This window comes from Maylandia zebra, linkage group LG18, assembly GCF_041146795.1.
Source record: "Maylandia zebra isolate NMK-2024a linkage group LG18, Mzebra_GT3a, whole genome shotgun sequence".
Classification (NCBI taxonomy): domain Eukaryota; kingdom Metazoa; phylum Chordata; class Actinopteri; order Cichliformes; family Cichlidae; genus Maylandia; species Maylandia zebra.
Genome location: NC_135184.1, coordinates 20,637,527 through 20,654,614, shown reverse-complemented (window position 1 = coordinate 20,654,614; position 17,088 = coordinate 20,637,527). Strand labels below are relative to the sequence as shown.

The 17,088-nt window shown below is 43.1% G+C and overlaps 1 protein-coding gene across 29 annotated transcripts in view; it reads right to left on the bottom strand.

Annotated features, from left to right (window-relative positions):
- The window catches only part of mbnl1 (muscleblind-like splicing regulator 1), a 43,595-nt gene that overhangs the window by 4,097 nt on the left and 22,410 nt on the right, over positions 1-17,088 (bottom strand). For 5 of the 29 annotated variants that reach the window (XM_012916765.4, XM_076876272.1, XM_004542588.6 and 2 more), the window contains 8 exons: positions 7,249-7,464; positions 6,859-7,077; positions 5,180-5,419; positions 4,148-4,201; positions 2,758-2,911; positions 1,835-1,870; positions 1,082-1,173; positions 551-595 (listed from right to left, as the gene is read on the bottom strand). In XM_012916765.4, coding sequence (XP_012772219.2) covers positions 551-595; positions 1,082-1,173; positions 1,835-1,870; positions 2,758-2,911; positions 4,148-4,201; positions 5,180-5,419; positions 6,859-7,077; positions 7,249-7,464 — 1,056 coding nt within the window. The remainder of the gene's footprint in view (positions 1-550; positions 596-1,081; positions 1,174-1,834; positions 1,871-2,757; positions 2,912-4,147; positions 4,202-5,179; positions 5,420-6,858; positions 7,078-7,248; positions 7,465-17,088) is intronic. The other 24 variants (XM_076876273.1, XM_076876275.1, XM_076876279.1 and 21 more) reach the window with 24 other exon arrangements.

Genomic DNA, 17,088 nt, shown 5'->3' with positions numbered 1-17,088 from the left:
TGATGCAGACACTTCTGGATAGCAGGGAGAGAGGAGGAGTAAAAGGAAGGGAGACACGAGGTGGGAGTTTGGGGCGGGGGAGGTGGATGGGAAACTGTCAGTAAGGTGGCTTCCCCCATGCAAATCTAAGTCCTCCATGTTGTTGACCTGCACGCCTCGGTAAAATGCATAAAACTAGTCCAGGATGAAGAACAGCTGCATAATGGTTCATCTCGACTGTTCATCAATCTTGTTTAATGGAAACCTATGATTATGCAATGCAGCTTGCTGCTTACAAAAAAACGCCTCCAACAGAACTGAACTTAAACACGCAGCAAGTCATCTTACAGACTGATTTTATAACTTTTTTTCCTGACATTAATAATGAGTATGTCCAGCTTTTTAACACAAAGAATATGGTAAAGCTTTGCTTTACGTGCTGGAAGAAGCAGCAGAAAAAAAAAGAGAGGAAAAAAAAAAGCAAAGCACCAAAGGGCACAGATAGCAACTATTGCACAAGCTGTGCAAATGGCTCTAAAAATGTGGGGAAAAAACACTGCCTCATACATACCAATTGCATGTATTCGTTGGAAGTCAACTTTGATAAGGAAGAGTCCTCAAAATGGGAAAGGACAAAAATCGAGGTTACAATGAGGACACACATTAAAATACAATACAGCATGTTTTTGTTGTTGTTGTTGTTGTTTGCTCTTTTTAAACACAGGTATATAATCTAAGAAAAAGAGTTATAGTTAAAATGGACAAGTACTACTAGTTTATAGCACTGCTTGTGTTCACAAAACTTTATGTTGGACTGTAGTGTAGGCCAACAAGAGGGAGTCCTGCTGTTTACCCCTTGCATTAACACACAAGCATTCCCAGATTATCCATGTGCACTGAGATAGATAGATAGATAGATAGATAGATAGATAGATAGATAGATAGATAGATAGATAGATAGATAGATAGATAGATAGATAGATAGATAGATAGATAGATAGATAGATAGATAGATAGATAGATAGATAGATAGATAGATAGATAGATAGATAGAGAGGGAGAGAGGGAGAGAGGGAGAGACTGAGGAGGTAGAGGTGCAAACCTGATTGGTGGAGGCAGTTGCGAAGGGAACGCTTGTGGCAGATGTGGTGGCTGCAGACACAGTGGCTGGAGTACCACCGTGCATCATGGGAACTTTTTTGGAGGGAAAATCATGTAAGCAAAAAATATACAGGAGGAGCAGTGTAGCCACATACACACCAGGCAAATGAGGGAAGGAGAAGGAGAGAGAGAGGAGGTCAGAGAAGGGTTCGATTTAACTGGTTCCCTTTCTTCCCTCTGCCAGCACTGATAAGGATCAAACAGTCTGAGATCGCAGTCTGGCAGCAGCAACTTACTTCCATATTTGCATGTAATAATAGTAAACTGCTGCTGTACTCTTCCAGTAAAGAAAAACAAAAACTAGAATGTGGCAGAGGGAGACAAAGGTCACCACTCTAACAAACCCCCCTCAGTTTTGTTTAATGTTTTCAAAGGGTTTCTACAGGTGTCAGGTTAAACTAGCCAAAAGCCAAGTTTAGAACGAGCATGAGGACAAGTGTGGTCGAGCAATATATACGGCAGAGAGGTCAAAATAACGAAGCTCAGTTAAACCATGAGGATGTTTTTATACATGAAATAAACAACATTTATATAAAACATTATTTGCTTTTGCCTCAAATCACGGAACCAAAGGACTGACTCTCAGGTCACCAAACAAAAATGCTTACAAATTGTCTATGAACACAACAAAGTACATTTCACTAAAACTGCGACTCAAACAAACAACAACTAAAGAAGGAAAGCCGGGACCTACCAACGCTGGCTGCAGGTGTCATGCACAATATTGAGCCTGTCCATCATGCAGTGCAACAGGAAGTGGATTGGATAGGGAAGAGAAATCAAAACAGCCCATCACAAGGTTCATTAGAGCGAAGGGAGAGATAACGTGGGGGAAAAAAAGGTTAATATCTCTTGGACACAGACATCAGTGATTGGAAAAGGCGAAGAGGTAAACTCATCATCAGAAAACCAGTTAATTAAGTGAATCTACAGTTTCATCTTTGGTGCGAATGACAGAGTGAGAGCAGGGCTATGAGTGTAACTACAGAGCATTAAACATTACGTACATACTCTAAAAAGAAGTGAGAGGAACAGCAGATGTGTGCAGAAGCCAGACTCTTCAAACTGGTGTTTGTTACCAGATACCATTACCCAGCCCCATTCATCCCAGCCCAAGCCGAAGCCCCTCTTCGAAATATGAGTGATCACACCGTGAAAAGTCTAACAACCTACTAAAAAAAAAAACTAAACTAATACAAATTATTTGGATTACTAGTATTCATACCTATCATCCTGGGCCTGCATTTAATATGGGGTGAAGGTAGCTATAAAGAATTATATTAAGGCAATTAGTTGACAGATTGAAATAGTAACCCATTTTAATACCTACTGGCCATGCAAAGCCGGACAAAGCATAAAGCACATTTTTTCAAAGCTCTCTTTTAACACTGAAATACACACATGCAATCCCTGCAAGCCTAGATTAAAATCTAGAGTTATCACTTGCCTATTTTTTTTTTTTTTTTAAATCCCTCTTTATAAAAGAAAAACAAAATCTGCTCTGTACTGCAATCTACCACTCTGTCCGACCCCAGCCAAGCAGGAGCCAGGTTAGACTGATCCAGGCATCCACTCAGTTGGTAAGAGCACTCGTTGTGGTCGCTTTGGGAGCCATACCTGATGGGAGGAAAGCAGCCTGCTGCTGAAACTGCATGCTGGCCAGGGCCTGTTGGTACTGGAGCATGCCGGTGTTAAACACGGCAGAGGCCCCGTTGGCCTTCTCCAGGGCTGCCCGCTTTGGCAGGGGAGCCATGACACTAGGGGCGATGCCCTGCCCATCCAGAAGGAGGGAGGTCAGTGAAAAGGAAAATAAAAAAGCCAGAGAGAGACAGAGGTTAAAAAAAAAAAAAAAAAGAGGAAAAAGTAAGACAGAGAGAGAGAAAGAGAGAGAGAGGGTGTGTTGAAAGAGGCAAAAACAGGAAAGAAAACAAAAGAAGGTACATACGTTAGAGGACATCCGAGGAGCACTGTCACAACATCCTTGTGTGTACAACAATAACAATATCATTATATCATCAGTAGCAAGCAAGCAGCAGTCTGACACAAGTACTACACAAGCAGGAGCATGGTGCCTACTGGAGCTACTAGCTAACAAGCATTCATATGTTCATTACATTGGATTGTTAACTCTGCAGTCTTAAGGCTGACTAAGTGCAACATAAGCAAGCATTAACTATTAAAACAATAAGGCTGCTAACAAGTGGTGTAACAGGTAAGAAGCACAGAGAAAAGGGAGGCTGCACTGCTAGCTCCATGATAAACTGTGTAAGCATGTTTAAGTGATGGTTCACTCGCAGACAAAAACGTCAAAAATGGTCTTAGGCCAAGGGACGTAACTCAGAAAGCGGATCCCTGCTGTTTAAAAACCATGAGTGCTCTCGCGTGCGGGCTTCATCTTGGCTTGAGGCCATTCTTGAGGTCTGAATATCCGTGACAACATTTGGTGATGGAGTGAACTATCATTTGAACTGTAATAATCTGTTACGGTGGGATCACTCCTGTATGGTTTTAAAGGCTTTCCCTCTTAGCCCGCTCACCACCACCACCATCACCACCCCCACCCTTATCCATCTGACATGCACTAGCGACACAGACATGCACACATTTGATTGAGCTGCTCCACAACACTGAACACTGACTTAAGACGTTACACTGAAGCCATGCCACCGTTTATAGAAATTCTACTTCCTTAGCCCTCACTGACTGTTGTTAGAAAAGCTACGGGTGATGAACTGATTGTGGCTCCGAGAAAAATGACGCATTTAGACTTGGTGCTTGAGGTGATCTGTACAAGAAGAAAAGCTGTTTTGGATGCGACCGTTGGGTTTTTTTTGTAACCCCGGAAAGCCACAATCACTTTATCACAGCCAATCATGACAGATCAACAAGAGGAAAAGACAGACATTGCACTGAGACAACAACAACAGAAATAGCTAGGTATCATTGGTTAAAACACTGCGCTACAACAAAGCCACATGCCAAGCTAAAAGGTGAAAGGTCATAGTACCAGGTCAAAGGTTGCGTCGAGGGGTCGCTTCAGTGATTTGACAGCCGACTGAGTCTTAATTAGCAGGCAGCGAGCACATGATGGCAATGGGCCAATGGGGTTCAAGCGCATTAACATAAACCAGCAAGCAGAGGTGCATCATGGGGGCAGCAGTGCAGTTTGGGTATAGGTGAGAAAAACAAAAACAAATAAAAAAACAAATCATTGGAATGCAAATATACAAGGGGATAACAGGACTAAGGCATGCACAGTGTGGACACTAGCTCTACTGCTCGACAGTTAAATGATCATCAGGAATCGATGACAGCTACTCATCTACATTAGTCATTGTCACACAGAGATGGATGAATATAGCGAGGAGAAAAATTATTCAACCATTACTGTAAGCGATTCTCAGTGACTGAACAGGAAATCATATGGAAGCACATATTCACAGGTTTCCATTTCACTGTGCACATCAGTCAGGTTCACATTGCAACGCTTCACCCCGAGCTTTCTGTTTCGCTACGTCAATAAAAGCATGTAGAAAACACTTTGATCAGCACTATTATTCACCCGTGCTGTTACTGTAAGACAGGACTGAAAGCACAATGAATCCTTTATAATAATGTCAAGAGGAAGAGAAGTTATAGGTAAGGAAGCACAGAAACAATGGAGTCACAATTAAGGCCAGGCCATCAGAGACAGAGACAGAGAGGAACTGGACTCTCTACTCGTGTTCTGCGATGATAGAAAAAGGAACAACAATCAAAAAAAGGCTTAGCATGGGAATAACGAAGCTACTAATGCACTATTGTCCGATCCTTCTTCTTATCATCCAGATATGAGCAGGTTTCACCTACATGAACATGCAGACCTTTAAGGTTGGCCTGGCAAAAGCAGAACTGAGAACGCTACATTATACCAACCAGGAAGGTTACGCAAGTTGAGTACGAAACACAGAACACATCTGCTCTACAGTCGCTAACCCTAACGTAAATATAAAGCCAGTTGTGTGGGTGGTAAATGAGTGTGCTTCTGCAGACTGCTCACCATGGCTGCGGCGGCTGTGGCCTGGTTCACCTGGTGCTGGGCAGCCTTTATTTTGGCCTGCAGGTGAGCCGGCGGGTGGAAGTACTTGCACTTTTCTCGGGAGCACCGACCCTTGATGTAGTCCATGCATACAGTGACGGTGTTGTCGTTGGTGTCGATCATAGTGCTGTCTGCGGGGTGAGCGAAGCGACAGTCGTTCTCCCCCCGAGAGCAGTTGCCCCTTTGATACTCCCGACAGACCTACAGACAAATGGGATGAGGCGAATGATAACGTGCAGGCTCCATGTCCAAATTCACCACCGCGGGAGAAAACGTTGTACAGAATATTTATATGAGATTTCTTTATTTATTTTTAATTCAAACCTTATTTAACCAGGAAAAATAAGACCTTTGAGATAAAAAAAATCTATTTTACAAGAGTGTCCCAGCTAAGAAAAGGCTCAGTCCAACAATAAGTCGCATAAAAAACTAACACACACACATCTGCCAAATCCACCCAGGCAAAAAATAAAACTAAAACACAAAAACAACCAAAATCTATAAAGTTCACTGTCAATAAAAATGATGACCTTAGTAAAAGTAATAGTCTATGTCCAGTTCACTTAAAATTGCCTTAAATTCAGATTTGCACAGAACACAGAAAAAAAATCATGTTTTATGCACTAAAATCTCAAATATTAATATTATAATACAAATTGAAGTGATTTGATCTAAACCAGTTAACCCGTGAAATTCTTTCAGCCTGTGCTGAGCCTTCCTCTATCCATCATCACAAGATATATCTGGATACTTCCTGTTCAACTATTAGTGAGATCCTGTAATGCATTCAGAAAGGTCCACACTATGTTGAACCATTTCTACATTAACACAAATACGTATAATCTCATAATACATTTTATCCCCTATACACAGCTATGTGTTGCATCTCAGACATTTGTAAGTACGAGAGACACCAGAGGGCAGCACTTTCTTTTAAATTAGGCACACATAACGGCTGTTGCTTTCCTGACATCAACTCTGCCTTACTCCTGTGAGCGTTTCAGCAGTGTGTGACTGAACATGCTTTATACCGCACTATGCTACTTTTGTGACATGATGCTATTAAACACACAAAACTGCTATTTTAAATGGTGGCTGTGTGATATTGACACATAAAAGGTGCTATTTAACGACAACGTGACAAAAGTGTAATTTAAGTGCGGTTTGTATACGTTGAGCGCTGATTATAGCTTCAGCACTCTCTTCTAAATAACACGCCTCTGTTGTTATGCTCGTCTTGTGCCATTGTGTGAAACGCAATGAGCGAAAGCACCATCTCCACGGGAACTTAATTGAGATGCAGTTCATCAGGATTATACGAGTGATAAACCGATGACATTTCATCACAGTTTATCAACCTGTTTTTTATTTTCTTTCAGTTTGGTTTCTACTTTGCATAATTGCACCAGCTATTATAATTCAATTCCGTTTCAGAAACTGTTTATGCAAATCAAGTAAGGGCACCATTATTCTTATGCTTGTTAAGCTGCTTGCCATCAATATCTGTCTTGTTTACAGGCTCATTATCATTGAGGTTAACTCTACTCTGACTAACAAAGAGATACACCACGAGGAAGAGTTTGTAATGGAAAGTTTTTCATAGAAGAGATGAGATCACACTCAGTCAGTTTGTGTTTTACCTCAAGTCTGTCTGTTCTCAGCAGTTTCTGGGCTGCAGCGGCAGCGTTGGGGACTTGGCTGACTGCAGGGCTGGAGGCCATGAGGACAGGGGTGCTGGGCAGGATCTCTGGAGGCATCAGGCTTGGTGACACAGGGCTTAAGTAGGGATTAAAGGCTGCAGCTGCAGCTGCTGCTGCGCTTGCATTGGTGGCCAGGCCTGGTGTCACCGAGAACATCGGCTGGAGCAAAACAAAATAAAGGCAGAGGAATTAAAGGACAGCGGGGAGCGCAAACTGCGATCTTTCCGTAAAGACACGCACTGACATGAAGGGGACTCAAAAGACGGGAAAGAGCCACGCAGACAAGAAGGAGCCATATATGTGTGAGCTTTTACATGTACGTAATCTCACCGTGGGCAGTAGCTGTGGTGTGTTCATACGTGTGTGTCCTCTCACCATAGGTGGTAGCTGCGTGCCAGGCATCATGGCATTGGCGAGCTGCATCTGTTGGGCGAGCATGGCCATATTCTTCTGCTGGATCAGATTGTTCCTGCCATTGATCTCCAGTTGGGTCTTTAGATGGGGAGGAGGGTGCAGGTACTTGCAATTCTCCCTGGAACAACGGCCCTGAGAGGAGTGGAGAGAAGTGACAGCATTTAACGCCAGATTCAGAAAGATGCTTATATGGCAACAGGGTACAGACAAACATTATTGACTTTATATTGACTTTAAATTGATCAGCTGGAGTAGTTTGCCTGTGCCAAAAATTCGCAGATTTCAGCGTTTTAAGGTTTATGGCAACATTCTTTTATTGGAATTGACGCTGATTTACATCAACAGTTATTGGTGCCTAATGTCTTGGCAGCTACCAAACTGGCCGTTATAAAATTTGTATAGACATCCATAGTCTTGAGTAACAACTGTGAGGATCGCCAGCTCCTGTACGATTGTCACGATGCCAAGGTTTACCCAGGTAATTGGCCTAACAACCAAATACCTGCTAAACTAATGTCATTCCTAACACTCTCGGCTTGGTGAGGGTGCTAAACATTATATCAGCATTACTTCAAGGCTTGGCAGACTAAAAAAACCAAAAAACCTCTCATTATTCACAAGGGGTCACCACAGCAGCATGGTGTGTTCGATTTGGCAGAATTTTTCAATCCAGACACCCTAAAGGGATTTGTGTCTCCTCGTAGATCTAAACAAGCTTTCACTTGTAAACCTTGTAAACCACTACACTGCGCACCACCTTTTGCATGTAACAATAAAATATGAAAAATGAACACATGGTGCATGTTCAATCTAGTTACACCATGACCAGATGGCGGCGCGCACAGACGCAGCGGCCCGGAGCTCCTACACTTTTGTCGGGGACCAGGAGGCATACAGTGCTGCCAGGGCCAACCTGAGAAGAGGCATCAAGACTGCCAAGCAGCAGCACAGGAGGCGTATCGAGGCCAGGTTTGAGAACAACACAAACCCAAGGCAGGTCTGGGAGGGCATCAGGGCTATCACGGACTACAAAAGAAGAACACCATCACCCTCAGCCGACAGTTCTACTCTGGCTGAGGATCTAAATCTCTTTTATGCCCGTTTTGACAGGGAGAACACCGACCCTGTCCTGTCCCCTCTCCCCTCAACCGACCCTGCTCCGGTCCTGAGCACTCATGAGCTGAGGCTTGTGTTCCGGAGCACTAACACCAGGAAGGCGGCCGGGCCGGATGGAGTGCTGGGCCGGGTGCTAAAAGACTGTGCTGCGGACCTGGCGGACGTCTTCACCTCTATATATAACACCTCGCTGTCCTGTTCACTGGTACCATCCTGTTTCAAAGCAGCAACCATCGTTCCCATCCCAAAACAGTCAAATGTCACATGTCTGAACGATTTCAGACCTGTGGCACTCACCCCCATTCTCGCCAAATGCCTGGAGAGACTGGTCATTAAACACATCAGAGCTGCTTTTCCACCATCCCTGGACTCGCACCAGTTTGCATACAGGGAGAACCGGTCAACCGAGGATGCGATCGCCACAGTGCTGCACACATTACTGAAGCACTTGGAACACAGGAACACCTATGCACGGCTCCTCTTTGTAGACTACAGCTCGGCTTTTAATACCATCCGGCCATACAAACTCCGTCCCAAACTCCACCAACTGGGACTTAACTCCTCTCTGTGCAACTGGATTGTGGACTTCCTCACTAACCGTAGACAGAGTGTCAGAGTGGGTAAGAACACTTCTTCCACCCTTGTGGTCAACACCGGTGCCCCTCAGGGGTGTGTTCTGAGCCCTCTGCTATACACTCTCTTCACCCATGACTGTATTTCCTCCTGCGCGTCCAATCTCATTGTTAAGTTTGCAGATGACACCACAGTGCTCGGACTTATATCCAACAATGATGAGACAAACTATAGGACAGAGGTGCAACAACTAGAGTCATGGTGCCACGACAATAACTTGGTCTTAAACACCAAAAAGACCAAGGAGATCATTGTAGATTTCTGGAAGAGGGGTCATAATAACCATCTGCCTCTCTTCATTGGCAGTGAGGCGGTGGAGAGGGTGAGCAGTTTTAAATTCTTGGGGGTAACTGTGACCGAGGACCTGTCCTGGGGCAACCATATCACCTCAGTTGTACGGAAGGCCCAACAGCGCCTCTACTACCTGAGGAGACTGCGGAGCGCACACATTCCCAGATCTCTGATGTTGAACTTCTACAACTGTGCCATCAGCAGCGTTCTGACGTATGGATTTCTAGTGTGGTTCCCCAGCTGCACCAAGGCCGATCAGCAAGCACTCCAGCGGGTGGTGAAAGAAGCTGGCAGAATTATTGGAACAAGTCTGCCAGAGATCAGTAATATCTTCCCCACTCGCTGTCTGAGGAGGGTGCACAGTATCCTGCGGGACCAACATCACCCTGCGCGCCACCTTTTCCATCTGCTGCCCTCAGGGAGAAGGTACAGGTCTATACAGGCCAGAACATCCAGACTGGCCAACAGCCTGTATCCACAGGCTGTGAGGCTCCTGAACTCTCTGCCCCCTCTCACGGACAATAACCATATCCAACTTCTTAATAGCAATGAACTGGTCTGCATTGGTGCATCATATCTTTATTCTCTTCCCCCTCCTGCCCCCCCCCCCCTCTTTCTTAAATAGATAACTATCATATCTGATATCATATCTCACAGTACAATAATATTGAATGGGTTGCATTGTTGTATTTTGTCATGTTTCTCAGGTCTTTGTCTGAATTTCTACGAACATTATTGCTAAGGATTGTCTTATTGCATTGGAGTCACACTGGGTTAAATATGTACACTTGGGTTTTAAGGGGTATTTATTATTTTCTTCTTTTTTTTGGGTTGTATGGAAGCCCCAAACGCAATTTCATTGTTCTTGACAATGACAATAAATAAATAAATACTAAATACTAATACTAGTGAAATCCTGCATCCTTGTTTATAGCTACTTCAACGTCAGACACTCAGTTTCACATTGGGTCTGGCCTGAGTCTATCACTAATTGTTAACAGCTTGCTATTTCTGCCAGTCCCAGCTGGGACATGTGTGTATGTGTACACTAGCCCCAGGAGGTCAACTGATGCTGCGCTGCTTTTCTCCAGACATCCAGCTTGGCTACATGTCTAAATGGTGCTAAAAATACCGTCCACTCATATGATCTGTCTATATTATATCAGCAGTCATCCGGAGGTCACGCTTCAAAGCCTCTGAATAATAATCTAAGACAGGGATCCCTTTCTGCTGCCTGTTGCGAGTATCCAATTATATATTCAGTCTGGAGAGGAGTAGTCTAGGAAAAGGTCTGACACACTCAAGCGCATTCTTGTGCAGGCAAGAATGCATATGCATTAATGCATGCACATTGGGGTCAGGTTCCTCTAACAGGTGGCAGATGTATGTCACGCAAACATGAGAGCGCGCACACAAAACACGTCCGCAGTTTAGGAAAGGCGCGTATTTCCTTTCAGCTCTGCGGTACAGCTGATCTGACTGTGCTCTCCCTCGCTGACAGAGCTGACCCCACTGGGATTCATTTCTATACTCTGTCATGACTTCATCTCACTTTTCCATCTCCTTTGCTTTCACTGACACTGGAGCACCGGACAGGTGCAAAGGAAACAGGAAGGAGCACTGAGGGGAAATTTAATGGCAGGGGGTCCTTTTGAAGGTATTTTGTTGTATCCACTTGTCTGAAATTGTGATCTCAAGTTCTACTTGGAGCTCCTTTTAAAATGACAGCAGATTGTGTTGCAGATAGCTGGTTAAGAGCAATTAAGACAGATGCATGGACTATGACTACCTACACATCTCCCTTATGCTCTGTGCCTGCTATCTTCTCTTCTGCTTAGATAACAAAATGGAGCGCACAGATAAGGGGCCTGATATTTTCATTATTTCTCTTTTTATATCAAAAATCTGATGAACAGCTATGAGACAGCACTGTGTCATTCAGAAAATGTGTTAAACTTGCTATGAAATTCTAGCAGTGATAGCAGAGAGTAAAGATTTGCTAAAGTTGAATAAAAATGAACATAGGACTCATTTATTTAGTGAGAAGACAAACAGACACAAAGACAGAGCCATAAAAATGGCTTATGCAGATTAGCTATTCACATTTTATGTCACACAGTGTCAATGAGTCAAAAAATGTGTGGCTATTTCCTAATGCGCAGGGCAAAATAGATGTTTGAATCAACTTAAAAGTTTCATACTGATCTAAAACACATTATACTCTTTTTCTTTTTTTGTTTTTATTCCTTTCTGTCATGATCCTGGGTCTGTTGACCCAGCGTTTTGAGTTTTAGTTTATGTAAGCCCGTCAGGTTTCCTAAGTTCATTTGTTATCATGCCTAGGTGTTTCTAGTTCTTATTATTTCCCCCTCGTGTTTCCAACTATGTTAAATCTCCCCTGCTCTTCATGCGTTTCATGTCTGTGTCTTACGTTGTCAAGTTCGGGTTGTCATGTCTATGTCTCTTTATGTTTCCTGTTTTATTGTGAAGAGGTCTGGTGTTTCTGTGTTCATCGTGTTCAGTTTTACTCTCCCACGGTGACGTCATTATGTTCATGTGTGCCAGCTGTTTCCCCATGTGTTCCCACTTCCCTCATCATCCTGTGTGTATTTAGTCCGTGTGCTTTCAGTCATTTGTTGTCAGGTCGTCTGCTCATCCATGTCTCATCCCCAGGTACCCATGTAATTTCACTATGGTTAAGCTTTTTCATGTTTTGTTATTAGTTCACCCAGTTTAGGTTATTGTTTAGTTTTCACCGATGCCCGATTATTTTTACCCTCATTGCTAGCCTCAATAAACGGCTTGTTTTGTTTATCCACACTACGTTTTGGTCTGCGTTTGAGTCCTCCTCTGCAACACATACGGTCTGCCCCAGCCAGACCGTGACACTTTCATCTTTTATATAGATGTGTCTTTGAGCAACTGTTAGCCCATGTGCTCAAACATCTAGGACAGGCCAGGCTATATGTTAGCTGAGCTGGCCTCGAAAATTCTGACACATTCAATTCATTCATTTTGAATTCGCATTCAGTTTTATTTATATAGTGCCAAATCACAACAACAGTCACCTCAAGCTGTTTTATATTGTAAGACAAAGACTAAACAACCCCTCATGAGCAAGCACTTGGTAACAGTGGGAAGGAAAAACTCCCTTTTAATAGGCAGAAACCTCCATATAATCAGCCCAAGGGAGGAGTGGCCATCTGCTGTGACCTGTTAGGATTAAATGCAGAGTGCTGTATAAACACAAAGTCAGTGGAAAAAGGTGAATGAAGAAGAAACACTCAGTGCACCAGCAGCCAAGGACTATTGCAGCATAACTATGGAGGATTCAGGTCACATGATCCAGCCCTAAATATATACTATCAAAAAGGAAAGTTTTAAGTTCTTAAAAGTAGTGTCTCCAGAAATCTAAACTGGGATAGGCCTGAAAGCCTCCCATTCTACTTTTAAATGCCCCAGGCACCACAAATTAACCAGCAGTCTGAAAGTGAAACGCTCTATTGGGGTGATATGGTACTATGAGATCTTTAAGATAAGGTCTGAATATTCAAGACCTTAAATGTGAGGAGAAGGATTTTAAATTTGGCACTAAGGTGTGTGTTCAAAAAAAGAGGAGCTGAAAGCAGGTTCTAATAGCACTCATCCAGAGAGTGACAACAACATCCAGAGAGGGGAGGGAGAGTGTGTGTGTGTGTGTGTGTGTGTGTGTGTGTGGGTGTGGGTGAGGGTGAGGGGTAGGTGAAGCGGGGTGGTTGTAAAGGCATAAAAGATCATGTTGCGCTCACCTCATATGACCTCAACCGTCAACTGCTGGATTTGTTATTGCAGTTTTGTATATGGACGTGTTTTTGTGTTAAGGCGGGCAGAAAATAAAATGCTGCTTTGATTTTTAGTTCAATCATTTTGAGAAAAGAAAATGTCATCAACCATCACTAGCAGCCATTTTGAATTTAAAAAAAGCAGGTCACATAAGAGAAAGCACTCTGATCGCATGGAGAGAGAGAGAGAGACGGAGAGTGTAAAATGAAAGTCATGGTGACTCAACGGCTGTAACAGTGAAATTTTAGAAGTTGCAGAAGTGATCAGTTTAGACCATTGCGAGCTGTCGCAAGCAGGGTGGGAAGAAAAAAAGAAAAGAGATGCAGACAGGGATGAGAGGAAAACGTAGCCCCTCGCGTCGTGTTTTTGTCTGTTACTGTGACATCACCAGCCTCGAGGAGCAGCTACAGATGGTGTCCACGGTAACAGAGCAGTCAGACACTTCTCCTCTAATACACAGTGACTCCTGAAATCCGCCCGATCGCTGCCAGAGAGAGAAGCTCGCCAAAGGAAACGCTACAGATAGAGCTTGCCCTGCAGCCACGACTAGTTAAGGAGCATCTTTCACTGCTTGTCTGCGTTTCCATCGCGAAAAAATTCAAACTATGTCGACGAAAGATAGATACATCACCTCCGATAATTCTTATCACTGACCAGCTCTTTCGACTCCACCATGGGATCTCAGTCTGAGCAGGACATTGCACTGTCTCATGATAATGACGGGATTTAAGGATAATTATGCAAATCAAACGTGGGCTGGGCTATGGAAGCTTCAAATTCTTCTTTTTAGGGATTTTTCATAATACCTGATAATGAGTGAATAGATGAGTTTGTCACTGCTTCATGCAAGACATGTAAAAACAATCAAAAATGATTCATCCACATCATTAGCTGTTTCCCTCATTCTCTTTCCCTAGAATCAGTGTAGGCTGATGAGCAGAGGGCATATTTGTCTTCATTGTTCAAAGTGTGTTTCAGGAAAGTGCTTCCAAGTTCAGGTGATAAGAACTATGAGGGGGGTTAAACTACATATTATAGGTCATGATTTAGTAGAATAATACGACGTTAATACAGCGGGGCTTTTTCACCAAGCAGCCGCTGCACTACTGAACTTTCCCTGCCTTCTTTAAGTTCAATCCAGGCCATGTTTTATTTTAATAGTGAGAGTCTGCACTTCCCCCGGTGAGCTCAGACTTGCCAAAATCCAGGCCAAACTGGGAACAATAATCCCACTGGCTACTGGGCAGGCTGTTTGATGATAAGTTGCAATAACATGTCCCACCCTGAGCGCACTCTCTTCTAGCTCTCTGTCTCACACTCGTAGACACACACCCAGCTTTGGTGATTGTGTGGGATTTAAACAAACAATGAACCAATGAGTAAAGAATGCTGGGTGGGGCTGTATCCCATCCTTTTAAGGAGCAGACGTGAAGCATGCAGCAAGATGTTGCACTGTGCATGTGCGCGAGCCAGCAAGAAGGAGGGAAACACGAGACAGGTGAAGAAAAACGTCTCTCCCGTGAAGACTATAGTTAAAAGTATTCAGTAAAATGGGGGCTTTTGTATCCATTTGACTTGCAACCTTTAAATATAGTTTGTTATAAAAGTCTGAATGGATTAAGGCCGAAAAACCAGATCATCTCTGAACTGCTGCTACATTATGAACTGTCCACACATGTCTTAGACGAGCCAGCTATTCTTGCATGTGGCACAGCTAAACAGCGATATGCAGCATTCAGTTATAATTCTGCTCTTTTCAGGAAAACGCCTGCAGAAAACAGGTAAACTGTAACTTCAAGGTCTTTTAAAGTGAGGCTAAGGAGATTCCTAGCTTTATTGTTTTTGGTTTTATTTTATTTTTCTAACATATTCAACATGGTCACTTGATTGTTTCAGTTTTTACTGTCTTATTTCTGGTATCAACGTTCTGATTTAGTGACAGCCCTACTTGGTAGGTTTACATTTCGTATATGTCAAGATGCAAACATCAGCGGAACCACTCAGTCTCCAGTTTATTAAACTTTTTCAAAGATTCCCCTAAAGGTTAAAATTTAATCAACTGAAACAGTGATTCTGTTTGGACTATATTTAACCCAGACTAACTATATGTTTGCCAGATGCTAGTGAAATAGGAGCTGGTCTATATTTTTTATAGTTCAAATTTTGTAATTTAAATACATCACAATCACTTGAATTCATTTTGTGATCTTTTGGTATGGTGGCCCTGAGAGGTAAAACGCCACTAAAGAACACAAAGCACAATGGACGCGGTTTTGGGGAGACAATTACGTGACTGACGAGCTACAGAAGTGACAGAAACCGAAGCACGTGAAAGACTGCACTGAGACACGTTTAAAAGAAGCAGAGGACTCATCTGAGATGTGTGTTTTAATCACATGACTCAGATGATACTGTAGACACATGTTTGCTATTATCCGTTTACTGTTAGCTTGTCATTTGCGCAGCTGGTCGATCAACACTTCTGTTGTATTTGTCCTCTCAGGGCCACTGTACTTTGGCCCCCTCAAAAAAATAACTGGAAACTCTGCAGCATAATTTCCTGAGGACATCAATCTGTCCAAACCTTTTACTAAAAAAATAAATACCTAAAAACAAACACACAATATTCTAGTTACTGCAGGCTAACCCATTTGAAGCGTGACCGTGGATGTATTTATATCCTGCATACCGTTAACCTACATCCTTTTAAACACACTACAGAGACAGTTACAGTTGATCCAACTTCACTTCCCCTCTTATCTTTGATGCTCCAGCGTTGTGGCGTGATGTTATGGTGTAAGATTCAGTTGTGTTGAGTTGTGCTGTGAAGCTACTCTGTTCTCTGTACTGCGTTCCACTGACTTCTGTCTAAACATACACAGAGATGAAAGCCCTTTCTCTTCACACACACTCTGAATGAAGCTTTGTTCTGCTGGGGAATAGCACAGACTCAAAGGACCGGACCCAGCAGTTGGTCTCTTTGTCTACCATGCACCCAAATATGGCATAAAACATAAAATACAGCTAATTCAGTCAATATACTAATGTACACGTTGACTGGAATTTCCTGGTAAAACAGCAAGCACCCAAATTACTGGAAAAAAGAGCGAGCCAGAAATATTCCGATGTGATAGTCTCATCTTATCCCTGCTAAATTTGCAAGCATTAAGTAATTAGCAATTCACAATCAATAACACCCATTTAGAGAAGAGAAAAATAGATTTTCTTTTCTTTTCAGTCACTTAATTTAGCATCAAATTAACAGCAGATTTTGAAGACAGCGAAGAAGACGGCAGAGGTCTTTGGAGTCTTAGTGATGTAGTGCCGTTTCTTTGCTGAGGCCTGCATGTCTATATCAGACCATAAACACGCACTCGTACTCATGCCCACATCTCCTTATTGGGGCTCAATGCACCCAGTAATCTGTGAAGTGAAGATTAGTGGTCAGAGAGTTGATGTGACCAGCGGGCCTTGTGGAGATATGAAGAAAAGAGGGAGTGTCAATCTATGATAATAGCCATACTGGTTACGGTGACGCATCCCCGCCCTCACCCAACAACGGCAGAGAGAATGAGGATTACAGGCTAGAATAGAGTTACAACACGGACCACACAGAGTGCGATAAGGTACGTCGTGTGGCTGTGGGAAAAATGTGAGCAGAATGCATCAGCGGATTTTCTGGGTTTTAGGAGAAAAATATTTCGCAAATTGCAGCTGTGGTTCAAATGTAAACACCCACATGCATGTGACACAGTAGCATCCACATAAAACTATTCATATAGACACAGACAGACACACAAAATGCAGGCTGAGCAATGAGTTATTCACACTCGAGAGGGTGTTGGTTCTCAGAAATCCCTCAGGTCAGATGTCACGTACACAGGAGCTCTGGAT